Genomic DNA, 25,155 nt, shown 5'->3' with positions numbered 1-25,155 from the left:
AAAGTTCCCAATACATAGAAATGATTAATGTTTGAGGAAATGATTTGATCACTGTAAATTATATACATGTATCAAATGATTATATTATACCCCATTAACAGTACAAATATTATGTCTTAATAAAAAGAAAAAGTTAGTTAATTGGCTTCTTTTGCTTATAACGAAAGACCCCAAATGAAGCAAATACATAATAATGATGAGCAAATTAAGAAGTGTTCCAAGAAATGCAAATCAAAACTAGCATTTTTAGCCTACAAAAACTAATAGAGATTTAAATGATGTTAATATTCAGTTGTATTAAGAATACAGTGAGACAGACATCAGACAACCGCATGGGCTTTTATTGGTTTTTCCTTTCTGGAAATCATATTTTGCATGATGTATCAAGAGCATTAAAAAAAATCCATACTTTTTGACCTGACAATTGTATCTCTAGGAATTGTCCTGAGACAATAGCAGGAGATGCAGGAGATGGTCGTAGAAATTTATGTAGAAAGAGTTGTCTACAGAGTTTTTTTATAGTAACAAAAAATTGAAATTTACTTTAATATCCAATATTCATAGGATAGTTAAAGAGGTGGTATCATGTTATAGTTAAAAGTCTGAGTTCGTGAGTTGGTCAAGCTAGCTTTAAGTCCTATTCTGTAGCTGATAAACCATGTGTCCTTCAGCCAAGCTCTTGGGCTTTCAACTGTAAAATGTAAAGAAACTCATATTACCCAATGGAGGAATCCATCCTTCCAAGGTGGGTCCTATTGCTTGCCTCTTCCAAAGACTCTTGTCTGTATTAATCTGTTTTCTGTTGCTATAGCAAAATACTTGAAGTTAGATACTTACAAAGAAAAGGGGTTTATTTAGCTTACCACTTTGGGGGCTGAAACTCCAAGTTCATGGGGCCTCATTTCTCTGGCCTCTGTGAATCCCTCCCGACTAATGACCATCAAAATATGGCAGAGAAGTAGAAAGGGAAGTGGCCTGTGCCGAAAGCCCTGAGTGTTGGGGTGCCCACTTTATAACAATCCACTTTCAGAGAACTAACTCGGTGAGGCCAGCATTAATCCTTTCCAAGGGCAACATCCCCAATGACCTAATTATGTCATGAGACTCTGCCTCTTAATAGTTCCACTCTTAATACCACCATTTTGAGGATCCAGCCTCCAGTTTTGAGGAGCTTATCCTCTACCTGCTTGGGGGACAAACCATATTCAGACCCTAACGCACATGTCCTCCTGTGGTTCTCTCCCACACTGGAAAGGCCGACCTAGATACCCAGTAGCAGGTGGGAAAATGATGGAATGTGACTTCTGTCTCTAGATCACAAAAGACACGGTGGCTTTGTTTTGCTATTTTGGATTATTCAGTATAGGGGACCCAGCTGCAAGGCTGGGGGGCACTCAGGTGTCCTTTGGATTAAATAGTATGTTGCTTACAGAACACTTTGTAAATTGTCTCTCACTTAATAGGTACTACATGTAATTATAATTTTATAATTATAATTACATGCATCAATATGATAGAATATGACAAAATAAAGTACAAAGAAATAAATCAAAATGTTAGGAATCGTTATCTCTAGGATGACATGATGCTAATTTTTTCTGTTTTGTTTCGTATTTTCCAAATTTTCTACGATTACTGTTTTAGGTTGTGTTTATTTATAATCATCTGTACTCTTCTCTTTTTGCTTAAGCATTATTTATGTTTGGGCATGCAAACCATAAGCCGAGAAAGTCTGGAAAAGCAACTTTCATGCAGGAGACATGCAAGAAATTTGGGATGTGTCAGGAATTCAGGTCCCAAAAGCCAATGTAAACGTCAGCAAGGGTATTAAATCCATGGCCACTCACTTCCTCCAGCCTCACAATTATTTATAGGGACAAGAAGTACCCACATATAAATGTGTGTAAGAGTAAGCTAAGAGGAAGGGCAACTAGGATGAAAAAAAGCATTTGGGTAAAGAATGAAAATAATTAGTCGAGTGAAGACATATTGGGGGGAAAGAGCATACAGAGAGGAAGAGGGAGGGAGGAGAGTCTTAGCAATGCAAACTACTGGGTGCTATGTTTTTTGTTCATTTGCTTTTGTTTTTTATTTTTGTTTGTTTGGTACTGGGGATTGAACCCAGGAGTATTTGCCACTAAGATATATCCCCAGATCATTTTATTTATTATTTTTTTTTAAAAAGATATTCTTTCACTATGTGAGAGCTGAGGCTGGCCCCAAACTTGTGATCCTCCTGTCTCAGCCTCCTTAGTCTTAGATTATGGGTGTGGGCCACTTTGTCTAGGTGCTAGGTATTTTGTATAACATATTTTTCATGTTCACAGTAACTCTGAAATGCAGAATGTTATAACGTACCATATTCCATTTTAAGTACTTCATATATATGTATATACATTTAATGTCTATCTATTATACATGCATGCCTCTGTGTGTGTGTGTGTGTGTGTGTATGTATGTGTGTGTGTGTGTGTGTATGTATGTGTGTGTGTGTGTGTGTGTGATGATGATGATGATGATGATGAATTCTTCCCCTTTGGAGGGAAGAAAGAGCAGAGGCCTCTCAGTCAAGAGTCTTTGGCTAAAAGCTAAAGAAATCCCCTCTGGCCAATTCACACAAATAAAGGCTGTCAAGCCATAAATTCAGGATTCAGAAATCTCAGGGCAACTCTCAACACCTAGCGCATCTTCAGGGACCCTAGCTGGGACCATCCACCTCCAGCTCTTGTGGTCTTTGAGTCACTCCTCTCTGGGCTCAGTTTTGAGGAAGTGTGGATTATTGGCTAAGCTTGGGCACATGCCCTTCCCCTGCCTAGGTGAAAATGGGACCTCCCGAGTCTGCAAGCAGTAGAGGAGAGTGGGGAGAGGAGAGGAGAGTGGTTTCCTAAAGTAGAACTGAGGTGCTGCACAACAATCAGGGCATGGATGGATGACCAATGGTGAAAACGGTGAATGTCCAGTACACCTGGGTTCTAGTCTGGTTTGACACTAATTACTTGTCCACACAAGTAATGTTTGAACTTCTCTAAATCTCAGTTTATCCACTTGTTGAACGTGTACAATACTGCCTGACCAAGTTTATGCAAAGAGCATATAAAATCAGTGAAGAATTATAGGTCCACCATCTTTATCAGAAAACTTGGGTGTAAGTATTTTGGTTTTCTTGGGTGCAAGAATGTTTTAGCCTTTATAAAGGTAATGAGATGCACAGGGGCTATCTGTCGTGAAACATCATATTGGACTTTGATTCAGAATCTCATAATCAAAGGATAGCATTGCTACACCAAAATGTATGAGTGTGCAACCAAAGTGACATAAAAGACTAAAAATAGTCTTATATCAATTTTTGTTGTCAGGCTTTGCTGCCAAGTACATTTGCTACAAATATGCAAAAGAAACAAGCCCCAATCTTGTTTTCTAGGGTTTCCTAGCTCTCAGAATTGTGATGAGGATTGTGGATATGTATCATTTCAGGTCGGTTTCCTCCCAAACATCGACTCCCTCTTTTTTTCAGTGGGTTTCTGGTTGTCTTGTTCCATTGTTTTTAGATTGTTGAGGAAGAGATCAACATGGCTTCCACTACTCTTTGGAAACCCAAAGAGTGGAAGCTTGAACCATCAGAAAAGCTGGAGTTTCAGTTAGAGGATATCTTCCCTTATAAATTTAGTTTTCATTTCTGGGTCAGCACCTGATAGTCATGACCCCGGTGGAGATCCGTGAATCATCCAGTCACGGGGTTTGGGGATGACTCAGCAAGAGCGGAGTGCTTTTGGCTGAAGTTCTCTAAGGTACAGATTACAGGTCCAATTATGCAACGGGCCCGAGGCCCACATTGTGGTCCGATCTGATCCTCACCCAAGCGAAGAATGTGAGTCCAGGCTCTCACCTGGTACAGCGTGATCTCTTGGTAGATCTCGGAGCCCAAGGAAGTTGTTCCTGCCAAGATGGTTCTTTTTCCTCTCCCCAGAAGATGGAAGATGGACTGGGAGCCACCTCTATTCACATTTGCCCTCTCAACGTCGTCCTCTTCCATGGAACTAAGGTCAGGGTGATTTGGGGGACCCAGAAATGATGTCCATCTCATATCTTCTTGTTGTGTTGTTGGACTTTGTGGTATGAGGGGAGACTTCTCCAGGCCAAATCAGTTCCTACTGCCCACATTCAATAATCTGAAACCCATTTAATGGAGTAAGACTTTGTCTCCTGTTCTTGAAGGAATATGGTATGATGGGACTAGAAATCATAAGCATGGGTTCAAACTCCATCTTTGCCCTTGACCCTGTCACTTTATCTTTCTGACCATCATTTTGATCAGCTGAGTTGGGGTGGGGGCAGAAGAGGTTCTACTGGCTTTAATATTCTTTAACCATCTTTGCAAATGTGATTTGCAAACTCCTTTGCCTCTATTCTCCATTCATCCAAACCATAGTGTTTGAATACTTAACTGTGTGAACTGTTTTAGGCACTGAAAATCCATTGTCTCTGGTCTTAAGGCAGAGATAAGGTAGAAAACAAATCTTAATAGAAGAAATGGAAAGTGATGATAGACTTACCATGGCTAACTAGACAGAAGTTGGGGAAGGGTCTTTGGAGGGAGGTAACATGTGAGAAGAAAACTGATAATTCCTTAGTCATGTTTGTTGAATGTACGAATGATCAGGAAGGAGTTAGTCATGGGGAAAAATGGAGGAAGAACATTCTGGGCAGAGGAAAGAGGTGGGGATTGCTTTTGAACTCTAGCAAGAAGGCAGTGGGGCACAGGAAGTAGAAAATCAGAGGTGACCAGAGTTCTGCAGATGGGGGAAGGAGTCGGGTTTTATTGTCAGTGCAAAGGGAAACTGATGACAGAGAAACAGAATCTGACTTACATTTAAAAATATCACTGTGCAATGTGATCCCACATTCCACCCACCAGAATGTCCATGATTAAAAAAGCAGAAAATCCCCACTAGGGGTGAGGCTGTGGAACCCCTGGAGATCCCAGACACTGCTGGCAGGGGAAGAGATGGGGACGGCGAGTTTGGGAAACAAGTATGTGAAGTCCTACGACCCAGCCTCTTCATTCCCAGTTAGGTACTGAACAGATCTGTGTTCATCCGTTCACCAAAAGTTCTGCACGAGAATGTCTGCAATAACTCCACATGGGAAATGGCCCAAGAACTCGCCAAGCATCCATCAGAAGCAGGAGTTGTGCTATCCTTGTGGCCCAGTATTCTAAACCACGAGAATGAGCAGATTTAAACAAGGGGTTTAAACAAGATGATCCTGGTGGCTGGATGTGCACATGGCCACCTGGGGAACTGCACAGCTTCATGTTGAGCAAGAGGGGCCAGTGTGAAGAATTCCGACTTTCGGATTCCATTTGTATGCCTTTCAAAATCAGGTGCAACCAATTCAAGGTGTTGGAAGTGAGGATGGTCGTTTCCCCTTGGAGAGTCGAGTGGCTGGAAGTGGGTGTGAGGGGCCTGGGATCCTATACCTGGTTCCATGAGTGTGTTTTGTGGCTTTCTCTACATAGTCCTCGGTTCTTGCCTCCACTGGCTGAGTGGGCCTTGATGCTGGGAGCTGGAGGGAGGAATGTAGGGGACTGTTCCTCCTGGCTGTCAGCTGCTTTCACATTTGTCTCAGGAGTGCTGGGCATGTGGGCATGGCCACAAGGATCCCATGGCTTCGTAACCTATCCAGGTTCTCGTGCTTAGTCCAGGGAAGGCTGCCCCTCAAAGGCAGCTTCTCAGATGGGTCTTCTGAAGCCCACTGCTGTTCCCATGCTCCAGGATGCCTCCTTGGACGGGAACAGGCCTCTCTACCTCCTGAGTCAGAAACGCTGTCTATGCATTTGAGAATTTGAGTCTTGAAACGAAATCTAAGAAATTACAGCATTTTGACCATTATTTTTATTCATACACCCTATTGCTAATTACTTTTTAAAAATGTTTTTGATTGAGGGGATAAAAATATTATAAGTTAAAAAAAAAATAGGCCCGAGGTCCATGAACCCCAGGGAGAGAGAGGGTGGTTTCTATTGTCAGATTTCTCTCTTGGTCCCGCTCCTTGGACATATGGAATCGTGTGTGACACATTTTTGCTCTGACCACAACATTTCATGAATTTTCAGCCACTGAATAATAAAATAAATCATTCCAGACAAAAAGAAGAGGGCGATTTTGAGGGCAAAAGTATTTCCTTGAAAACTTTTATTGAGAAACAAAGGGCCTTGGCCACATCCGCAGGGCTCAGCCCCATGGAACAAAAATCTCCCGTCCTCGGCACGGAGAGCAGGTCACCGCGTCCCCAACGGATGAGGCGTGGTGGCCGGGCATTGGAGATCTCTGAAGTCTCTGTTTCTCTGTGTCTGTAGCTAATAGCTAAGGGTTGTTTGTCCACAGGCAAATGTGCGAGAGCGCTCCTCTGGGCCTGAGCGCCTGCCGAGGGGCCTCGCCTCCATTGTCTTCTTATCGAATCTAATGGAGACTGTTTATTCTTTCCCACATAAAGGAATTCAAGAGCCTAGAGGCAGAGCCAGAATTCTTGAGGTAGGAAACTGATGAAGGGGTTTAAACAAGGAAGGGGACTTTGGATGACAGATGGGTGCATCCCCCACCCTGACTGTCCCTCTGATCCTGGTGGCAGGGGAGAGGGGAGGAAGGGGAGGACAGGGTAGGGAGAACGGCCATCTCTCTGCCGAGTCTGGCTGAGAGGTGGCTGGATCCCACGCCCTGCAGCCACACAGAGTGCTGTCCCTGTCCCTGCCTTTCTGCTGACATGTGACACACTTCACTTGTATACCCGACACTCTCACCACTCAGTTATAATTTCTGGCTTAAATATTTCTATGGTTTTCTTAAGTGTTTCCTCCCCATTGAACCCTGAGTGGGAGGAGGAAGATATCACAACTCCTAAAATGTCACCTGGGCCACCATGTCCTGGAGAGAGTGACAGAGTTGCTTGTAGCCTTCCTTCATGTGGGAAGAGCCAGAGGGTGACCATCCAGAGCCCGCTGTCCTCTGCAGTGGACACAGCTAGGTGAAGGCCCGTGAAGGCGACACCCTGCCTGTCGGGCACCCTGGAGTGAGGAGGAGGGTGAGGGGGATGGAGAATCAGGTAGTCCTCCTTCCTTGTGAAGGAGTCGGGTGGTGACGGAGCCCGTGCCAGGCGGCAAAGCCCGGCCACCTTTGCTCGACCTTGTATCTTTGTTTTATGGGGGAGACCAAGGCCCAGGGCAGGGATGGGAACGACGAAGAACATTGCTGGCTGTGCACACCTGGGACCTCGCCCGTGCAGGCGGTCCTTGGAGGGCGTATGTCAGCTCCTCGTGGCTGCTGGGACAGATGGCCCCGAACATGGCTCAAGACACCGTGGTACTTTTGCTTACAGTCCTGGAGGCCAGAGGTGGGAAAGCAGGGAGGACAGGGCCACGCTACCTCCAGAGGCCACTGGGGGAGCATTCTGTTCCTCTTCCAGCATCTCCTGGCTTTGGCGTTCCTGGGCTTGTATCTGTGACACCCACCCCTGCCCCAGCCCTCGAGCATCATCTCCTGGGCCTCAAATCGCCCTCTGCCTTTCTCTAAGGGACACTCACTGTTGGACTTAGGGTCCACCCAGATACCCAGGGCGATTTCATCCTCAGATCCTTTAGTAATTATATATCCAAAGTCCTTTTCCCAAATACAATCATAGCTTTTTTTGAGGAGAGGCTTTTAACCCACGGCACAGGGATATTATCACCTCCATTTTACCAACGAGCACACTGAGGCTTAGAGGGGCAAAGAGATCTTTCCTAGGCCACACAACTAGTAGTCATAATGGCTAATTCATGGACAGCACTTATATGTCAACTCAATTAATCCTCATAAAAGCTCTCTGAGGGGGCTGGTATTATGCTAGAGAGAAAATGAGGAGACACTAACAGAGAGGTTGATTGATTTTCCCAAGACCTCACAGCCAGTGGACTCAGAGCTGGGTTGACACCAGGACTTCAGACCAGAGTCGGTCTGGTCTCATCTATTCTGAGATGAGCCTGCCAGTCTGCCTCTTCCTAGCTCCCTTCAGGCTCTTGAATCCCTGTCTGTGTCTTCAGAACACCATTTTCTGGACCACTGACTTGTTGTGTGGTGGGAGTCACCGGGGTATTCAGGGTCACGGGCCCTGGCATTTTAATTGAATCAAACAAGTGAAACGAAGAGGAAAAGACACTCATGATTATCTTCAGGGAAAACAAAGACCAAATTACCCACATGAAGAGAATGACGTAGCATTTGAACAGCGGCCTGGGATTCCTGTAAGATTTTGCGAGAGCTGACATTTCAGAAGGCAGGGCTCTTCCCCAGCACCCCTGCACACATGGTGCTAGAGAGTGAAAGAGGTTAGAGCCGGGAAGAGGAGGCAGTGCAGAAAAGGTGAAGGTCCAGTAGGAGTTCATTAGGCAGGGCAGGGAAAGGCATCCAGCAGAGGGAATAACATGTGCAAAGGTAGAGAGGCATAGCGTGCATGGTGTGTGGGGGCTTAAAGAGGGACCGGGCATCCGGGGAAGGGTGAAGCATTCATGCAAAACTGGGCACAATTTGCCCTCTGGGGTGTTATGGATTTTAGTTAGAGATAGTGAAGGAGAATTCCACCTTCTTTGGGCTTTGAGTGTAGGAGGTGGCTACTTGGGACTTTGTATTGTCACCAGAGGGTGTGGCTGCAGCAGAGGGTGAGGAGGATCATGAGGAGGTAGCCACCTAGAGGGGGACTGGAGGCTCCAGGCTGGGTGCCAGGGAGGTACCCTTGGAGCCTCCCCTGCTGTGGGCAGAGAAGCAGGAGGGGTCTGAAAGCGGAGGTTCTGTCCTGCCTGGGACAGGCCATTCTGCCAGGGAACCATCCACTCAGCATCTGCTGGCCAGGTCCTGGCCTGTGGGCCTGACGGTGGCTCAGGAGAGCCAGGCCTTCTTTTCAAGTGCCCACTGGGAGTTGGGATTGGGTGGCATTGCCCAGTGCTGAGGCCCGCAGCCTCCCCTGGTCACTCTCGCTGCCCCTCGCTGCCCGCTCCCTGCCCTCCACTGCTCCTTTCTCCCTGGTTCCTGTGCTCCTGTTTCAGGGTGGAAGAGGCCCTTGGTATTTCTGTTGGTGTTTTCTTGCTGAGCGTCATTTCCCGCCTGTTGAGATAATTAGTCAGGTCCTCTGACATTTTTTTTTTTTTTTAAAGTTAGAATGTTTCCATTTAACTGCCGCTGGCTAAATATATTTTGACCTTGGCTATGGACTGTGACTCTATCCAGCCTGCCAGGCCAAGGGAGCCTCCTGCCAAGACCATCTTTCTCCTTGGTTCCAGACAGACTATCCTTGGCAGATGGAGAGGGGCCCCTCACAGGCTGACCTTGTTTTACAACTCAACTCGGATTTTGGGTTGGTCCAGGTGTGCGGATCCATCGGCCACAAAGGCACTGGGTTGGTCACACCCTGCTGGCCTGTGACGTGTTTTCCAAAGTGTTTGGCCCTGATGCCATCTTCCTTTATGAATCCCAGGAGGCAACTTACATAGTTCCTCTGTCCCCTAGGGAGACTTGGACAAGCTTCGAGAGGCCCCAGGCGCTGGCCGTTTATCAACTATTGCACCAAGAAGAAAAGCAAAGCCAGTCAAGGCGTTAGCAAGTCTCCAACAGGAGGATTTTTGGAGGACACAGAACGAGTTTGTAGACTCTCACTTCCAGTTCCAGGCAAATAGGGCTCTTTGGGCTGGACCCCGGAAGGCCGAACCACATCATACCAGCCAGACCCGCCACGCTCAGCTCAGGGCAGGAAAGGGTCATGGGGGGAAGGGCAGAGTGACCCTTAGCAGAGGGTCTGGGGCCTTCAACTAGTGCCTGTGTGGACTTCCCTGAGTTTGAGATGGAAACCCCAGAGAAGATATTCAGCTTCTTTATTCATTTGCCAGTTCTTTCATTCATTCATTGAATGTTTATTGAGCTTCTACAACATAGATGCAGACCCAGAGGCCAGTTTTGGGAATGTGGAGGAGGGAGAATGGGGCAGATAAAAGCAGCTAGTCAGAGGACAGACGATCAAGTAATTTCAAATAAGATGAGGGTCTTGAGAGAATGCATGGGGCACAATGGGCTTTTAATAGGAGAGCTGACCCCAGCCAGGGTGGGAGGCAGGGATGGCCTCCCTGATGTAGGGACTTTTAATCTGGTGGGTGAGGTCTAAATTGATATCCTCGCAGGTGATGTCCAGGGGGGTGTCTATCAGGGAGTGGCAATTGCTCTTGCCTGAAGCAAGAGAGAGCAGGGCATAGGATAGTACAAGACAGCTGCTCTGGGGACACCTGTAGGGAGGGCGGTGGCAGAAGATGAGGTCAGAGAGAGAGGTGGGTGCTGGGCCCAGGAGGCCCCCGGAGCTGGATGAAGGGTTGGGGACTTGGTTCAAAGGCCTCTGGGAAGCCATGGAGCACTTTTAGCAGAAGAACGGCACGCTCAGGTTTGTGCTGTGTAGAGACGGCCCTGGCTGTGGCTCAGGGAAGGATCAGGGGCACCGAGTCCCTTTAGGAGGCTGGACAGGAGACAGATGGCTCGTCCTGGAGACGCAGCAGTGAAAGGCCCAAGGTATCTGAGAGCTATTTCAGGGCCTCGCTGAGAGGCCTGTTGTCGGGTGGGATGGAGGCGGTCATGGAGGTGCCTCCATCCAGAGCGGGCCCCTGGGGAGAGGGAGAGGGACCGTGCGGTGGGTTATCTAGGGCAGGCATTTCCAGGCAGGGGACAGAGGTGTGAAAACAGAGAGTGGGGACTTATCCAGGATGTGCCAGCCCGAGGGTCAGCAAGGCTGGTGCTGAGGGAGAAGAGCAGGATGTGTTGGGGGACAAGACAGAGAGGGAAGGCAGAGCGTTGGTGGCCAGGTGGAGGGACCTCGCTGGTCTCTGAGGGTCAGCTCAGTAGCCAGGAAGGCTTAGGAGACTTCTAAAAGGGGAGGTGGCCTATTTCAACTTACATTTGTCTTTTTTTTCCTGTGCCACTCTGTCAACTTACATTTAAGTTTTTAAATGGTCAAACAGCCCAGCTGATGGTGGTACGGTCCTGTAATCCCAGAGACTCTGGAGGTTGAGGCAAGAGGATGGCAAGTTTGAGGCTAGCCTCAGCAACCTAGTGAGACCCTGTCTCAAATAATAATAGTAAAAAAAGAGGCTAGGGATAGACTATGGTGAAAAACTGCCTCTGGGTTTAATATCCAGCGCCAAGGCCGGGGGCACAGGGAGGGTAAACAGGTGGCTGTGTGGAGAAGAGATTCAGGAAGTCAAGGTGAAAGCAGATGAGAAAAGATGGCGGCTTGGGCTGGACTCTAGTGGTGTGTGCAGGAAAGGTGTCACTCTCTCCCATGGTGGGGAAGCCCTGGGAGGAGCAGGATTGTGAGAAAGTTGGCTAGTGAGTGGTGTAGGGTGGTGTGCAGATCCATGGGCCACAGGAGCTCAGCCAGCCAGGGAGAGAGTGGATACACAGATCTAGGGACTGAGGCCTGGGGTGCGTCACCATTTAGCAGTTGGGGATAAAAGGAGACAAGGAGGAACTCTGGGGAGGAGGAGGAAGAGTGAGTGGTGTCCCGAGGTGAGGAAGAGGTCGTACAAGATGGAGGGAGGGCAGCAACGTCATGTGCTGCCAACTGATCAACAGGACAGGAAATGCCGATTTGGGGACTCTGATGGCCACTGGTTACCTTTCCAAGCAGAGACAGGGAGAGATGGGATTGAGGAGAACCGGCTGGGGTCAGATGCCAGCCAGTAGCTCAGGGGCAGCGTGTAGGCGGAGCAGCAGGCACTGGCTGGTGGTCCAGGGAACACACAGAGCTTCACCCTCAGCCCGAGAGGCTGAGGCACAGAAATACAAACCAGGAAGAAAAAGTCCAGAACCCAGAGTGAGAGAGCTAGGTGGGAAGGGAGGGCCCAGCACCGGTGCATTCTGCGCTCAGGGCAGCAAGACTTGTTCCAGATGTTTCTACGGGGTGGAGGGTCCTTTGTGTACTATGCTAGGTTTGGATAGGGCTGGCCAGGACAGGATGGGAATGGAACCCGAGGTCTTCAGTGCCCACAGCTGAGCAGGACTGTGGTTCTTTACCTTCTCATCTAGGAAACATAAAAATCCAAAGTTCTGGGCCCCAGCTAGCTGAATCCCCATCCATCTCTCTTGAAGGGTGCTCGTCCTGGTTCCACACATCTCCCCAGGTGGTGGTGAGGAGCTGGCAGGGTGCAGAGCCGCTGTTCTCAGCTTCAGCTTGTTCTTCAACTGGAGCCTGAGCTGGGGTGGGAGGTGCTTCAAGATAAAGGGGCCACAGGGCTCGTCAGCCCTGGCTTCTGGAGGGTAATGTTTCCTGGAATCGCTGAAGGAATTTGTTGGCTTTCCCTGGAAGAGCAATTCTCATAGCATTTACTAAAATGAAAACCCAGATTAATTCTGCAGGTTTACAGCTCCCCAGAGGCCAGAGAAAAACATCATTTGGCACCAGAAACCAGCTTTGTTCTGTTTTTATATCCTGCAGTACGAGATCATTTTGCAAACATGAGATACTGAATCGCACATACTTCTCTGGAATTTTAATGTACGACATCCATAGAATTCAGACAAACACAGTCGTGGCCAATTTCTCACGCTGCCACCTGGACCAAATGCTTCCAGGGGTCCTCTTGGGTCTCTCAGCCCTCTTGTTTCAGATTGCAAAGGTGTCCTGGGCCAGATGTGCTTTTTGTCTATCCAGATTTTCTTCCTTTGGAGAACTCCTTCCTTCCCATTGCATGTGTCTTGGATGGGCTGGCAATCACAGGAGTTAACCCCACTCTATTCCTAGGGACCTGATTCAAGACTAGGCGGATGTAGTAGCACCATTCTGGCAATAGTGATTGTCTCAAGAGGCAGGCATGGGATTCAAAAAGGGCCTGCCAGCACCTTTTTTTTAAGATTAATATGTGGATCATGGTACAATGAAGATGCAAAGCTAGAGATGGTGAGTTAGAGTTTATCAATTGTCACTGGTAATCCTCATGCTGTGTGGATGCAGAAGCTCGAGGAAGGAGACCTAGTAGAGACAAGGTAGAGACAGCGGGAAAGGCTGGGGGAGGAGAGACTTCTGGCCATAGGCCTGGCTCCAGGCCCCCAGGCCTTGGTGCCTTCAGTCCTGAGAGGGGTCCGTCCCTGTAGGGTTAGGCTCTTTGGAGCTGGGTTTCTGTCCTTTGCAACAGAAAGCATCTCAACTAAGGTTCCCTGTGGACTTCACGAACGGGTGGTCATGTGGGGTATGCACTGGAGGGTGAGGCAGGCATGGTCGAAGAGTTTGTGAGGCAGCTGCCCCTGGGACGTCCAGGTGTCTGACTCAGGGTCATAGCAGTCAAAGGAGGCTGAGTCCTCAATGTTGCAGTCTGTGGTCAGCCGCCGCCCGCCTGTCACATAGAGCTTGTTCCCCATCACTGTGGCCCCGTGGTGCATTTTCCGGTCTTTCATGTCTGCACATTTGGCAAATTTGTTGGTCTGAGGGTCATAAGCAAGAATCCTCCTCGTGTAGCCTGAAAAATCAAATGACGTGAGTAAGCTCAGTGTCACCCGTCTGGCCTGGAAGTCAGTGGCTCTGCAATATGTCTGTCCCTGCTCACAGTGAGGCTGGGACCCTGAACTAACACGTGGGATGTTGAGGGACCCTTCTGTGGGCCAGCATGTGGCTGAACTGGGGCTGGCACCCAGTTCTCTCTGACCCTGGCCCTGCCTCCCATTGTAAATTATCCATAGATGGGGAGCAGTACCCCCACATCAGCATCGCTGGCATTTTGTCTCTTATGTGCCCAACCAAGAGTTAACCCAAAGAAGCTTTTCTGTGGGAACTCAGACGTAAGTCCCCACAACAGTCCTCTATGGTGGACACTTTAAGGATCCCCATTTTACTGATGGGGAAACCGAGGCACAGAAAAAATGAAAAGCTTGCCAAAGTATGGTTAGTGGTAGAGCCAGGACCTCTCTGACCCCCAAACCAGCTCTGTTAACCAGGACACGTTATGCAAGCACAGAGAAGCCATACATTGGAGCCAATACTGTTCACAAGGGCAATCACGGCTTATCGACTGTGTGTCTGGTTAGTGCTCTGGCAACACCTTGGCGAAATCAGTATTATTTTGTCCCTTGTTTACGAATGAAGACAGGGAGAAACGGCTGCATGAGGAAAGAGCTTGGCCAGGCTGTCCACGCTCTCCCGCGTGGATGGATGTGCTTTTAAAAATACCGTCCTGCAGAACAGCATCTACTAGCGACCCATTTTTCCATGAGAGGCGCCAAGTTTCTGTCCAGCGCGGTGAGTCTCCGTTCAGACTCACCTCCCACAATGACAATCCGCTGCCCAAGCACCACCGCAGGGGCGCACACGTTCTTGATCATCCTCGTCTCCATCTTGAACCACGTGTTTCTGGAAATGTGATAAACCTGAGGGAGGAGCAAAATCACAGCACTGCATTGATTTTTTTTTTTTTAAAAGAAGTAGTGATTAGCAAGGTGAACCAGGCACGAGTTTTTCTATTTCTACAGTTTTTAAAGCGTAGCTAAATTACTATCAATAAATGAAATATTGTTAAATGACAGAAGATTAGGATAAGAAGTTGGTCTTTCTGTGACTGCATAAGATCAGTGGCTGTCCTTCTATAGAATGAACTGGGAATTCAGCATGTGGTATGTATTTTGCTGATCTTGCTTGGAACCTTTTTTTTTTCTTTTATTGAGAAATGGAGCAACTTGGGTATTTAGAAAACCAGTGACTTTTCCAATCATTTTTATTTCTAGTTCATGTTTAAATTTCTAAATGTTCTGGTGGATTGGAGAGGGTCAGAGAGCCAAGAATAAATTTGGGGCTAAATGAGGAAGGCTTCTGAACAGTTTATGCCTGAAAGGAATTAAGAATCTCAGAAGAAAAAAAAAAAAGAAGCATGAGAAAGAGAAGAAAGACCAGGGAGGAAAGGGCAGGCTCACTTGCCATGCTCTGAAATAGTCCCCAGAGCATGTTCTGGTAATGTCCTCAGTTTAAAATTCAACTATAAAATATGGGTTAAATTCATTACAGGAAAAATTTAGCACAGGAGATATAGGATGGACTCCACTGAAAAGAAGGGACAAAAACATTCATTTACAGTATTCTTTGGTGGGAATTCTTTCCATACAAAATCTAGTTCCTAGATTTTTTTTTTGATAAAAAATTGACCTTCACAATCATCCTATGTGGTAGATGCTATTATTTCTCCTGTTTTTCAGATTAGGTAGTTGAAACTCAGAGAGGTTCAATGACCTGCCCAAAGTCAAACAGCTTGAGTGGAAGAGCAGGGTCTGGTTGAGCCCAAGGAGCATACTCTTAAGCACCACGCTCATGGCTGTGTGGGGCCATGAAAGTGTGGCCTTTCCTGTGGAGGCTGTTGAGTTTGGCGTCTCCATGGAGCTCTTCAAGCCTAATATGTCTCTTCAAGTTGGTGAAGCCCGGAGGGGCTGGATGCTAGAGACGGGCCAGCGCAGGGCTGTGTGAAGCTTCTTGGTTGCATCTGAAAATACACAGGTGACACATTCTTGGAAAGCGGGGTCCTCAGGGAAGAGCAGACATGGTTGCATTTACTCAAGTAATTGCCTTCTGGCCTTCTGTTCCCGCTCAGCTTTGGGTATGGTTTTAAAAATAAATTCAACATTTGCTCACAATCCTCTTAATGCCCCAGAAATACTTTGGCAGGGGTAACAAAGGAGGGTCTTTGGCCAGGGAAGCAAGTGAGACTGTCATGGTAAAGGATGTGCCCAATGCCATCCAGAAACAGAGGCAGGAAGGAAGCCAGGTAGAAGGGGGGACCCACGTGCACAGTCTGCGTGGTGTAGTTCTAATCTATACCCACTGCAGGGTAGCTCTTGAAAACAGGGCAGGACACAGAGGAACCATCCCATAAAGAAAAACGCCAAGGCCATGCCTGGAAATCCAACCTGCTCTACCCAGCACCTTGGAGCACTCGTTTTAAATTATATTCAAGTGAGCAAAGTTTCCATTTCAAAGTTAGTGCTGAATAGATAAGAAAAGCAACCAAATGAATACTTTGACCCCTTTCCCTCATCCGTGGCTATACTACAACAGGATCACTCACGCGTTTAGAATTTTTGGCTCTGCAGGGATCTTGTTTGATCGTACTATGCATTTCTTGATAGACTAGCTGAAAGCTTTTTTGAGCAGTGCGTTTTATTCTTAGGAGTCGATGACAATTTTGCAACGTGAAATCATCGGCATATTTGTTGATTCTATTTTGAAAAATAGAGAGGAGGGAGGGGTGTTCGCTTTACAGAGAAGCACTTTGTCAGATCTACTTTGTGTGATCAGAGTTTGGAATGGAGCCTAATATGTCTCTCCTGGCTCAAGTAAATGAGAGGAGCTGGGGACAGTCATTCTGGGAAGACTAAGAATCTGATGGTGAAGATGAACATGGGCTAGAGAGTAAAGGCAAGTGGAAAAAAATCTCCATCATTCTCTCTTGCTGGGACTTGATGAAGAATCTCCTGACTGGACTCCCCTGCCCACTCCCAGCCCTTCTCTACGGGGCACCCAGAGGAACTTCTGCAGATGAAAATCTGATGACCGCACTCACGGGCATGGATCTCTTTCATGATGTCCCTGTCCTTGGAGTGAGGCTGCAATCCCAATTTCTAGACAAGACCTAGAAAACTCTGCCAGACCAGCCGCATCTCCACAAATGCCCATCCCTTAAGAAAGTTCCAGAATTTTGATAGGAGGGGCTCAGGAGCAGCAGTCTGGGTCGAGGGGGTTGCTGGGTGTCTTGGGAAAGGGCTGATGGGGATGGTATGGGGACTCATACATGTCCCTTGGTGCTGCTGTCTCTTCCTCCTCCTTGCTCTGCTTGGCAAGGACACTGTCACCATTGTCAGGCTTTTGGTTCCTCGGGGCAGTGGGCTGTGCACCCTTTGTGCTGCAGGGCCTTTGTACGAGTGTTCCGGTCCCCGGGGTCACTCCTGCCTCTCAGTACTGTTCAGTATTGCTCTGACTTCTTCTTCAGCTGGCAGAGGGCCCCACCCCGCCTATGCCAGACCCTTCTGTTTCATGCTTTCTTAGCACCAACCCTGCCCTTCTCCCTGCTGATTCTCCATCACCGGCCATCTCTCTTGTGCTTCTTTGCTCAGGTCAGCTTACGTGGGCCTCACAGGATTCCCTCCTAAGCTCCCCCGAAGCCTTCTCTGATTCCCTCCAGAAGGTCTTAGGACACCCCTATGTTAAAGTCCCCCTGTATTCAGCGTCTGAATTGCAATTGTCTTGCAAGGTCCTTGAGGATTAGGTGGAGTTCACTGTTCCCTCTGATGTCCCCAGGCCTTCACAGTGGCTAGGGCTAAATACACCACTTAAAATGAATGAACTGCATCTCATGGGGTCTTTGAACCTAAAGATAAACTTGCTATTCAAGTTTTTCATATAGTAGATGAATGCAGAGATTACTAGAAACTTGCACAAAGTTGGAAAACCCTTAATATTCTGGCCTCTGGTAATCCTGCTTCTCAGAGAGCTTATTAGTGAAATCAATATCTCCTTTCATTGAAGGCAGGGGTTCTCCAAACTAGATGCACTGAGAACCTCCTGGAGGCTTAAAAACCACACTGTCAGTATCCAACAATGTGAGATTTTGATTTAGTTGGTCTGGGGTAGATGTGGACCAAGTCTTGGGCATCTTCTTTTAAGGCCTTACTGATATGGGGTAGAAGCATCTGCTAAAGTCCTATAGGGCTTCACTATCTGACATATTCAATATTTCTAGCTTGAATTTCTAGATATGCTTTTTTCTCAAATGGAGACACAATTTTTGTAGATAAGGATTGTATTTGTTATTAGTCTTACATTGAAAAAATTCAAAAATTGAAAAACTTCTTGCTGAAGATTATCCTTCTTCCCTTTCTACCTCTCTGTCTTGTTCTCTCTCTTCCTCTTCTTTCCCCACAAAAGACATGTGTGTGTGTGTGTGTATACAGGCATGCATATATCCATGTGTGCTTGTGCACACATACGTATGTATGTGTCAGGATTGCACACACATTTATATGCATGTATAGTACATCTGGCATGCATGTGCATACCTGTATATGTATGTATGTTCACATGAGCATGTGTGCACATATGTATGCTTGTGTGTGCATGCAGGTAGGCCGGGCATGCACATGTGTATATGCAAACACACTCATGCACTTACATGATGGGAAGGACCAGCCATTTACCTGGATAAGGCGTACAGGGTTCTGCATGATGTCCTCTCCCCCAAAGAGGTAGAGCCTTTGGTCCTTCGCAGCAACCGCAGGGTGGAGAACTCCCACGGGCATGGTGGCCATACTCTCCCAGACATTGCAGATGCTGTCGTACCTCTCCATGGAGCTCAGGAGCTCCTGCCCTTCTCCGAGGCCCCCGATGGAGAAGATGAAGTTCTTATGGGCAATGCTTCTGTGGGAGTAGCGGGCCACCAACATGGGCTCCCCGAGCCTCCACTGGTTGAGTTTCAGGGAGAAGACATAGACATTGTGACTGACCAGACTCTTCCCCCCGCTGACAGTCATGCCCCCGAGCAGGTAGATGCTGCGGTGCAAGGTGACAGCCGAGGCCTTGTATAGCCGGATGGGGAGCTTGGCAAGGCTCTGCCATTGGCCAGTCTGTGAGCTGTAGAGCAGGACCTCCCTGGTGGTCTGCTGGTTGTCCTTCCTTCCACCCAGGAGGATGAGGAAGTCTTGGTAAGAGCTCCTTGGAGGGACGTGCCACAGGGGTTTGCAGTCCGGGGCACTGGAGCCATATAGAGAAAACATCTGTCTCCTGGCCCTCTCCAGGATGGTCTGGCAGGCTGGCGAAGACTGCAGGAGGGCATCGTTGGCGATGAAGTGGTGGAAGAAGGCCGGGTGGACGTACTGCAGCCTCACCTGCTGGAACAGTTCCTGCATGTATCGCTTCCGGGCCTGGAGGTCATGCTTGACCCAAGCCATGAGGGCCTCGAACACCTTCTCCTCCTCCCCGCAGAGCCCGTCATCTCCCAGGTAGTCTCTCAACTCCAAGGCGCACAGCTCCTTCAGGTCAGCGGAGGTGGCCACCTCCGGGAAACACGCCAGGGCCACCTCCCTGGCTTTCTCCTTGAGGGTCTGGCAACTCAAGATTTCCGAGAGTCTGATCATGCCCAGGCAGTTGCTGGGGGCCAGCTGGCTCTGCAGGTAGGAGGAGCAGGCCTCGAACAGCCTGGGGTACTGCAGCAGAGAGGCCGCCTCCATCAGGGCGAGGACGTTGTCGGCCGCGATGCGCACCTCCCCGGTGTACACGTAGGCCACGATCCAGTCCAGCACCGGGGAGTCGATGCCCTTCAGCTGGACTTTGGCCTCACTGCTCTCCCGGAAGTTGCTGCAGAACATGGCCCTAAAGTAGGGGCTGCTGGAGGCCAGCACGTTGCGGTGGCAGGGGACCTCCCAGGCACCGGCACAGATGCTCACATCCGTCAGGATCCTGTGTTGTCTTAAGCCGTTGAGCTGCCTCAGTAAGTCCGAGGAGAAGTTGTGGTCTTTGAAGAGCAACTCGTCTGGCGACTCGTCATCCATCCTACACAGAGGGTGACAAGGGTCAAGTCGGCCTCAGCAGCCTGTACTGCAGGCTCTCGCTGGTGTGCACCTGTGTCCCTCACCAAGGGGTTTGTGGGTGTGGCCAAGATTGCCACCCGGTGAAGACCAGAAAGGGAGGCCACCCTCACCCCAGACCCCAAACCTGACACATCTCTTTTGGGTCAAGATTATTCTCAAAGCTAATAGGCAAACAGCATCTTTAGCTAACCTGAGGGGCCAAGATAAAATATTATTGCAAGTCACTAGATTGCCCGGGCTGAAACACGAGCCTGGAGCACAGTTAACAATCCATGCATTTGACCAGCAGAAGTGTATTTGTCATTTAGTAAACTCATCTAAACATCTCTGTCTGGGTGTTAGTCTTTTTCCAGGGATGACATTCTGGGGGTGTGGAATTACGGTAACTAGACAGAGATGGGGATGAAAATGGGCCCTTGTGAGATTTGAATCTTTAGCTCTCTATCCATCCATAGTTAGAACACACGACTGTACAGAGTCTTGGGGTTTTACTTTAAGGATGGAATCAGTAGAAAGTAGAGAAAAAGCAACTCCCTGGTCTATTGGGTGACCCATCAGTCCACCTGCAGAGAAGTAAGCAGTAAGGATATTTACCTTGTCTTGCTGCAGTGACACCCACCGATGCCTGGTCTGTCTTGTCCCCCCAGAAAGTTTCCACCTCTTGCTCCGAGTAAAACCGTAAACCCCAGGCCTTTCCTTCAGTTGGCAAGCGATTTGTCCTGGGAGAGTTCTGGATTGTTTATGCTGAAGGCACTTTCACAGTTTTCTAGAGCTTTGTGCAAGGGCCGCTGGGCAGGGAGACCGTGTATACATTCCAGGGCTAAGAATAGCTGCATATGTACTTTCCACTGTTATGACATGTGACTTTCCAGTTGCCTTTTGCAGCCACCCGAGGGCCTGCAGGGCCAGCGCATGCCCACATGCCTTGTTTCCTTGGCAAGTGTTTATATGGGCATAAATAGACCCGGAGGAACAGTTTCTCTTAGTAAGCCTTCACTGCCCATTTGGAACTGCCCCCGAGTCCCTTGTCCTAAGAGTGCCTGTGAATTCTAGATGTCTGTAAACAGGTTGTTGTGACCTGCCCAGACTCTCTGAAGTAGTTCTGGGACACGGTAAAGGTGATGGTTGGTGACAAGGGAAGCCGGAGCACAGCACGGACTCCTGGATGCTGTTGGTTGGGTCTTGATTTCCCACCACCCACTTGGCAGGATGGTGGAGAGGCTGAGTTCCTCTCCAAGGTCTAAGGTGGCAGAATTCATGATAGCACGACAGAGTGAGGGGTGTGTGTGTGTGTGTGTGTGTGTGTGTGTGTGTGTGTGTGTTTAATATTTGTTGAGTACCCTGGACTTTCCAGACTTGTGAAAACCCCGAGCTTGGTTGGGCCTCCTTTCTTGGGGGGCCTCTGTTTGGAGTGGCCACATCCTTCCCATCAGGCTTTCTTTCCTGACTTCCTTCCCCTCCCCATTTTTTTCTAATTGGGCAGGTTTGAACTAGAGGCAGTAAGTCTATTGCTTCAGAGAGGGAGAGAGAAGGAGACGAAGAAGAGGAAGAGAAGAAGGAAAATGAGGATGAGGATGGGTAGGAGGCAGCCTCCAATTATGTGAATCAGGACCATTATGGAGGACTTTAGAGCCACAGGGGAAGAGTAAAGGGGGACGAAGGTCCTTGCTCCCCAGGGTGGTCCACAGTTGTTCACGCCATGAGTGGCCCGGGAGTCACCTTCTCTTCTTCTCAATTCTTGCTCAGGCTATTGCAATTCTTGCTCTAGTCTCTCCCTCTCTCTCTCTACCTTGTCAACATCAGAGTAATCCCTGAGAAGGCAGCTCAGAAATTTGCTAGACCCCTACATCATTCCTCTTGATGGCTCCCCAGGTCACCTACCTGCTTCCAGATGGTGTCTCCTCCTATATTTTTATTCTAGCTCCATCAAATAGCTTGTAGATACATCTGGTCTGTGTTGGGGAGGTTGGGCTGGCCTGGCCTTTAGGGTATCCCAGGACAGTGTGGAAGGGGGAAGAGGAATGTCTCAGGTTGTTGCAGGTCATAGAGTTGATTATGTCCAAAAGAGTCCAAAAGGTCAAGGTCATGGAGGTATATCCTAAACATGTGGTTGGGATCAGGATCCTGGAGGTCAGAATTAGAAGGAGAGGGCCTGAGCAAAGGGGGTCAGAGATCCAGAGAGATGCAGGCCGGAGAGGAAGAGAGGAGCTGGGCAGATGGCCGAGCTGTTGACTCTTCCTGGGCTCCTGATCATGCTAGTTACTCAGGTAAATAGCCACCTACCTGTGTGACTGGAGGGCCTGGTGTCCCTCTATCTTGCACTCCTCTACACAGGTGATCCCCTTTGTCCTCTCTTGCATTTTTCTGCTCCTATTCATCCTTCAAGACTTTGTACCTCAGCTTCTCTTCCTGGAGCCTGTCCCGTGATTACTTTCTCTCTCTTCCGTGCCCTTACCATTTCCTCTACACGCTTTTAACATGACAGGCCTCATACTTCACTGCAGCTATGTTTACCCATCTGTGTCTCTCTTTTTAGAGTGGAAGTCCCTGGGCAGCAGGGACCTTGCCTTAGCTGTCGGTCCATCCCTCCCACATGCAGCACAGCGCCTGGCTCCAGCAGGTGGATTGGCTCAAGTTCTCTAATGGAGTGTGGAAGAACAGAGAATGGGGCGACGGAGGGAGCTTTGTCAGGTGCCCTCTATACCCAGCAGTGTAGCGGGGCTGCTGTGGACAGCTTCGTGTGTAGACTGCATTGCAAATGTGCCCGGAAACTGCCCTGTGTCCCTCATTTTATTCAAATACAATCACATGATGATGTGAAAAGCAGAACAATTGCTCTGTGTTATAGAGAAAAAGTGAAGTTTGGCCTGGGAACTGCACAGAGGACCCCGGGAAATAGAACTTCCCCCCTGCTCTCAATTGCCTGGGTTTTTTCTTTTCCCAGCTGGCCAGCAAGCCCAGGCCTTATTCAGTTGGGGAGAGTTACAATTTGGGGAGTGGATGAACGAGCCCTGCTCACAGGTGGACATCTCAGATTTCTTCTTGATCCCTCAACTCCTTGATCCCTCTGGAATCCAGCCCTGACCAGCATTCAGATGAGCTCGGCCAGCCAGCAATATCAATGACTGACCAACTTGAATAAACCTTTTGGTTGTAACATTTAGTAAAAACTGACCCCATCCCGTTGGCCTGGGCTACTAGGAGAGTTCTGGATGTATGTAAAATGTCAGGAAAAGACACAAAGGGAGTGTTCTAGCTAGCTTTTTGTTATTGTTGTTGTTACTGTGATCAAAATACCTGACAAGAGGAGGAAAGTTGAGTTGGGTCTCACCATTTCAGAGGTCTCAGTCCATAGATGACCCAAGGTGAGGCAGGGTATCATAGGGGAAGGGCCCAGTAGAGGAAAGCTGATCAGCTCATGGTGGGGTCAGGAAGCAGGGAGACAGACACACAGAGAGACGGAGAGACAGGGGTAGGGGCTGTGGGAAAAACATCACTTCTAGGGCATGCCCCCAGTGACCCACCTCCTCCAGCCATGACTCCCCTCCCCACCCACCCAGCCATTCAAACTAGGAGGGACTGATTAGCTCTCACAGTCCACTCATTTCACTCTGAATATTCCTGCATTAGCAGGAGCCTTTGGGCGACACCTCATAGCCAAACCCTAACAGAGCATATTGGTGTTTAGCTCACAGCAAAAGCACACATATAACCCCCAAACTAATCCAACATCTTCACAGCAATCCCAGCCAACCTACGCATGAATCCATTTCTCTCAGAGCGTTTCATGACTTTTCATCTTGAGCTTTGCCTAGAAGGTGTCTTACAGTCTGGGCAGATGGTGACCTAAAATAAATGAGGGATACTCAGGACCTTGTCCCTGCTTTGGAGGAAAGTCAGCATCATAACTGGTCAAGGCCCCGACTGTGGGGGCAGAAGGGCTGGGGAGAGTTGGCACTTCCCTCAGTATCTGATGGTCTGTGACCAGTTACTTATATTCCTCCAGTTTCCATTTCTCCATCTGCCAAATGGGGATAACTGGCTTTGTCACAGAGAATTATGTGACATGTCCGGTAAGGTGCCTGGCATGGTTGGTACTTTATTAGTGCCCCAAAGATAACCTCAGTAGAGACCTGCGGGTCTTAGAATCTGGTTTTCAGTGTCTACTTTGGCCTCCTGTGCATTCCAGCATTTTCTCTGCCTTGAACAATTGCTGTGTTCCTCACTCTCTGCTCAGCCTTCAGGAGTCCTGGATTCTAGTCTGAGCTCTGTCAGGAACTGGCTGTGTGTCTTGGGACAAGTCACGTAACCTCTCTGTACTTCCTCACTTGAGAGTGTCTGCTTGCCCCTTCCTGTGGTTGTGCCTTGAGGTTTCCGCTGCAGGCTGCAATCCAGAGGGAACCCTGAGAGGCTGAGCCTCAATGATGAGGCCTCCTCAGAATACCTCTGGCCTGAAGCCAGGTGCAGAGAAAGCCACCAGTCTAGGGATGAGCCTTTTATTATCTTCCCTTTGTGCAAGGTCAGGATGCCTTCATTTTCCTCCTGGAGGCTCCAGTTGATATTACAGGGCACTCAGGGGCAGCCTCGGTTTCTTTCGGGTCTGGATGTGCTGGTCCTGGATTCCTGTGGAAAGGGTGGGGGTGCTGGCTCAGGTCAGCAGCGGGTGTGACTACAGCCAGGAAGCCACAAAATGCGCCCCACCCCCTACCCCTGGACCCTCCACACCCTTGGTGCATTCCTGCCTCCCCTTCTGCAGGGAGTTACCTCGTGCTAATTAGTACGGCCCAGGAGCTGTGTTTGAAGAATGGTCAAACTGCATAGAGGACCCCAGGCTGGCTGCCCGGTCCCTGGCAGGCTGCTTCCTGCTGGTAACCAGTCATCTCCTGGTCCTGCCTTGGGCAGGTGGAAGAGAAACAGACAAACAGGGCTGACTGGACCATTTCAAAGTGATGGGAAGGAACTGGCCTTCATGGGATTTTATTTATTTTTTTAATGGTCAGCCCCCCATATGCACAGGTTCCACACTGTGGATTCAACCAACCACAGATCAAAAATGCTGGGAAAATTTGTGTCTGTGCTGAATGTGTACAGACTTTTGTTCTTGTCACATTTAAACAAAACAGTGTAACAACAATGTACAGAGCATTTGCATTGTGTTAGGCATAAGTAATCTAGAGTTGATTTAAATTATGGACGAGCTATATGCAAATACCACATCATTTTATATGAGGGACTTGGCCATCCATAGACTTTGGTATCTATGGGGGAACCCAGAACCAACCCCCCTAGATCCCAAGGGATGACTGTGTATGTCAGCCTGTCTCTGGATCTCTCCTGTGGGATGTGTTTTTTTTAACAGCATTTTGAAAGCTGAACAAGGACTTTGTACCCCAGACAATGGCCAAAAAGGGGCCTGCTTCTAGATCCAGGGGTTGCCATGACAACCATCCTCCAGGGGCTGACGGCCTTTCACTTCTGTTACTAGCCTCTAGCACAAATGACCACATCTACACTCTTCCTCCACCCTGCTTTACCA

The 25,155-nt window shown here is 48.5% G+C and overlaps 1 protein-coding gene and 1 long non-coding RNA gene across 2 annotated transcripts in view; one reads left to right on the top strand and one right to left on the bottom strand.

The window, feature by feature from the left end:
* Nucleotides 1–3,784: 3,784 nt before the first annotated feature.
* Nucleotides 3,785–25,155, top strand: part of LOC144365421 (uncharacterized) — a 97,739-nt gene continuing 76,368 nt past the window's right edge. Inside the window, exon 1 of the long non-coding RNA XR_013423827.1 lies at nt 3,785–4,042. This is a non-coding gene — a long non-coding RNA (uncharacterized LOC144365421). The remainder of the gene's footprint in view (nt 4,043–25,155) is intronic.
* Nucleotides 9,884–20,479, bottom strand: Klhl38 (kelch like family member 38). The gene is made up of 4 exons (XM_005316177.4): nt 20,214–20,479; nt 18,231–19,581; nt 14,318–14,423; nt 9,884–13,519 (listed from the first exon to the last, which is right to left on the bottom strand). Exons 2-4 carry the CDS (start codon nt 19,578–19,580, stop codon nt 13,230–13,232), a joined length of 1,746 nt encoding a protein of 581 aa, XP_005316234.2. The 5' UTR covers nt 19,581; nt 20,214–20,479; the 3' UTR covers nt 9,884–13,229.

This window comes from Ictidomys tridecemlineatus, chromosome 7, assembly GCF_052094955.1.
Source record: "Ictidomys tridecemlineatus isolate mIctTri1 chromosome 7, mIctTri1.hap1, whole genome shotgun sequence".
Taxonomy (NCBI): domain Eukaryota; kingdom Metazoa; phylum Chordata; class Mammalia; order Rodentia; family Sciuridae; genus Ictidomys; species Ictidomys tridecemlineatus.
This window is presented reverse-complemented; position numbering and strand designations above follow the sequence as displayed.

Coding starts and splice junctions, on each gene's coding strand:
- Klhl38 (XM_005316177.4), bottom strand. CDS start 19,580: ATGGATGACGAGTCGCCAGACGAGTTGCTCTTCAAAGACCACAACTTC. Junction 14,424..18,230: donor ACCCTGTACGCCTTATCCAG/GTAAATGGCTGG, acceptor CTCCTCCCTCAG/GTTTATCACATTTCCAGAAA. Junction 13,520..14,317: donor GCGGATTGTCATTGTGGGAG/GTGAGTCTGAAC, acceptor TTGATTTTTCAG/GCTACACGAGGAGGATTCTT.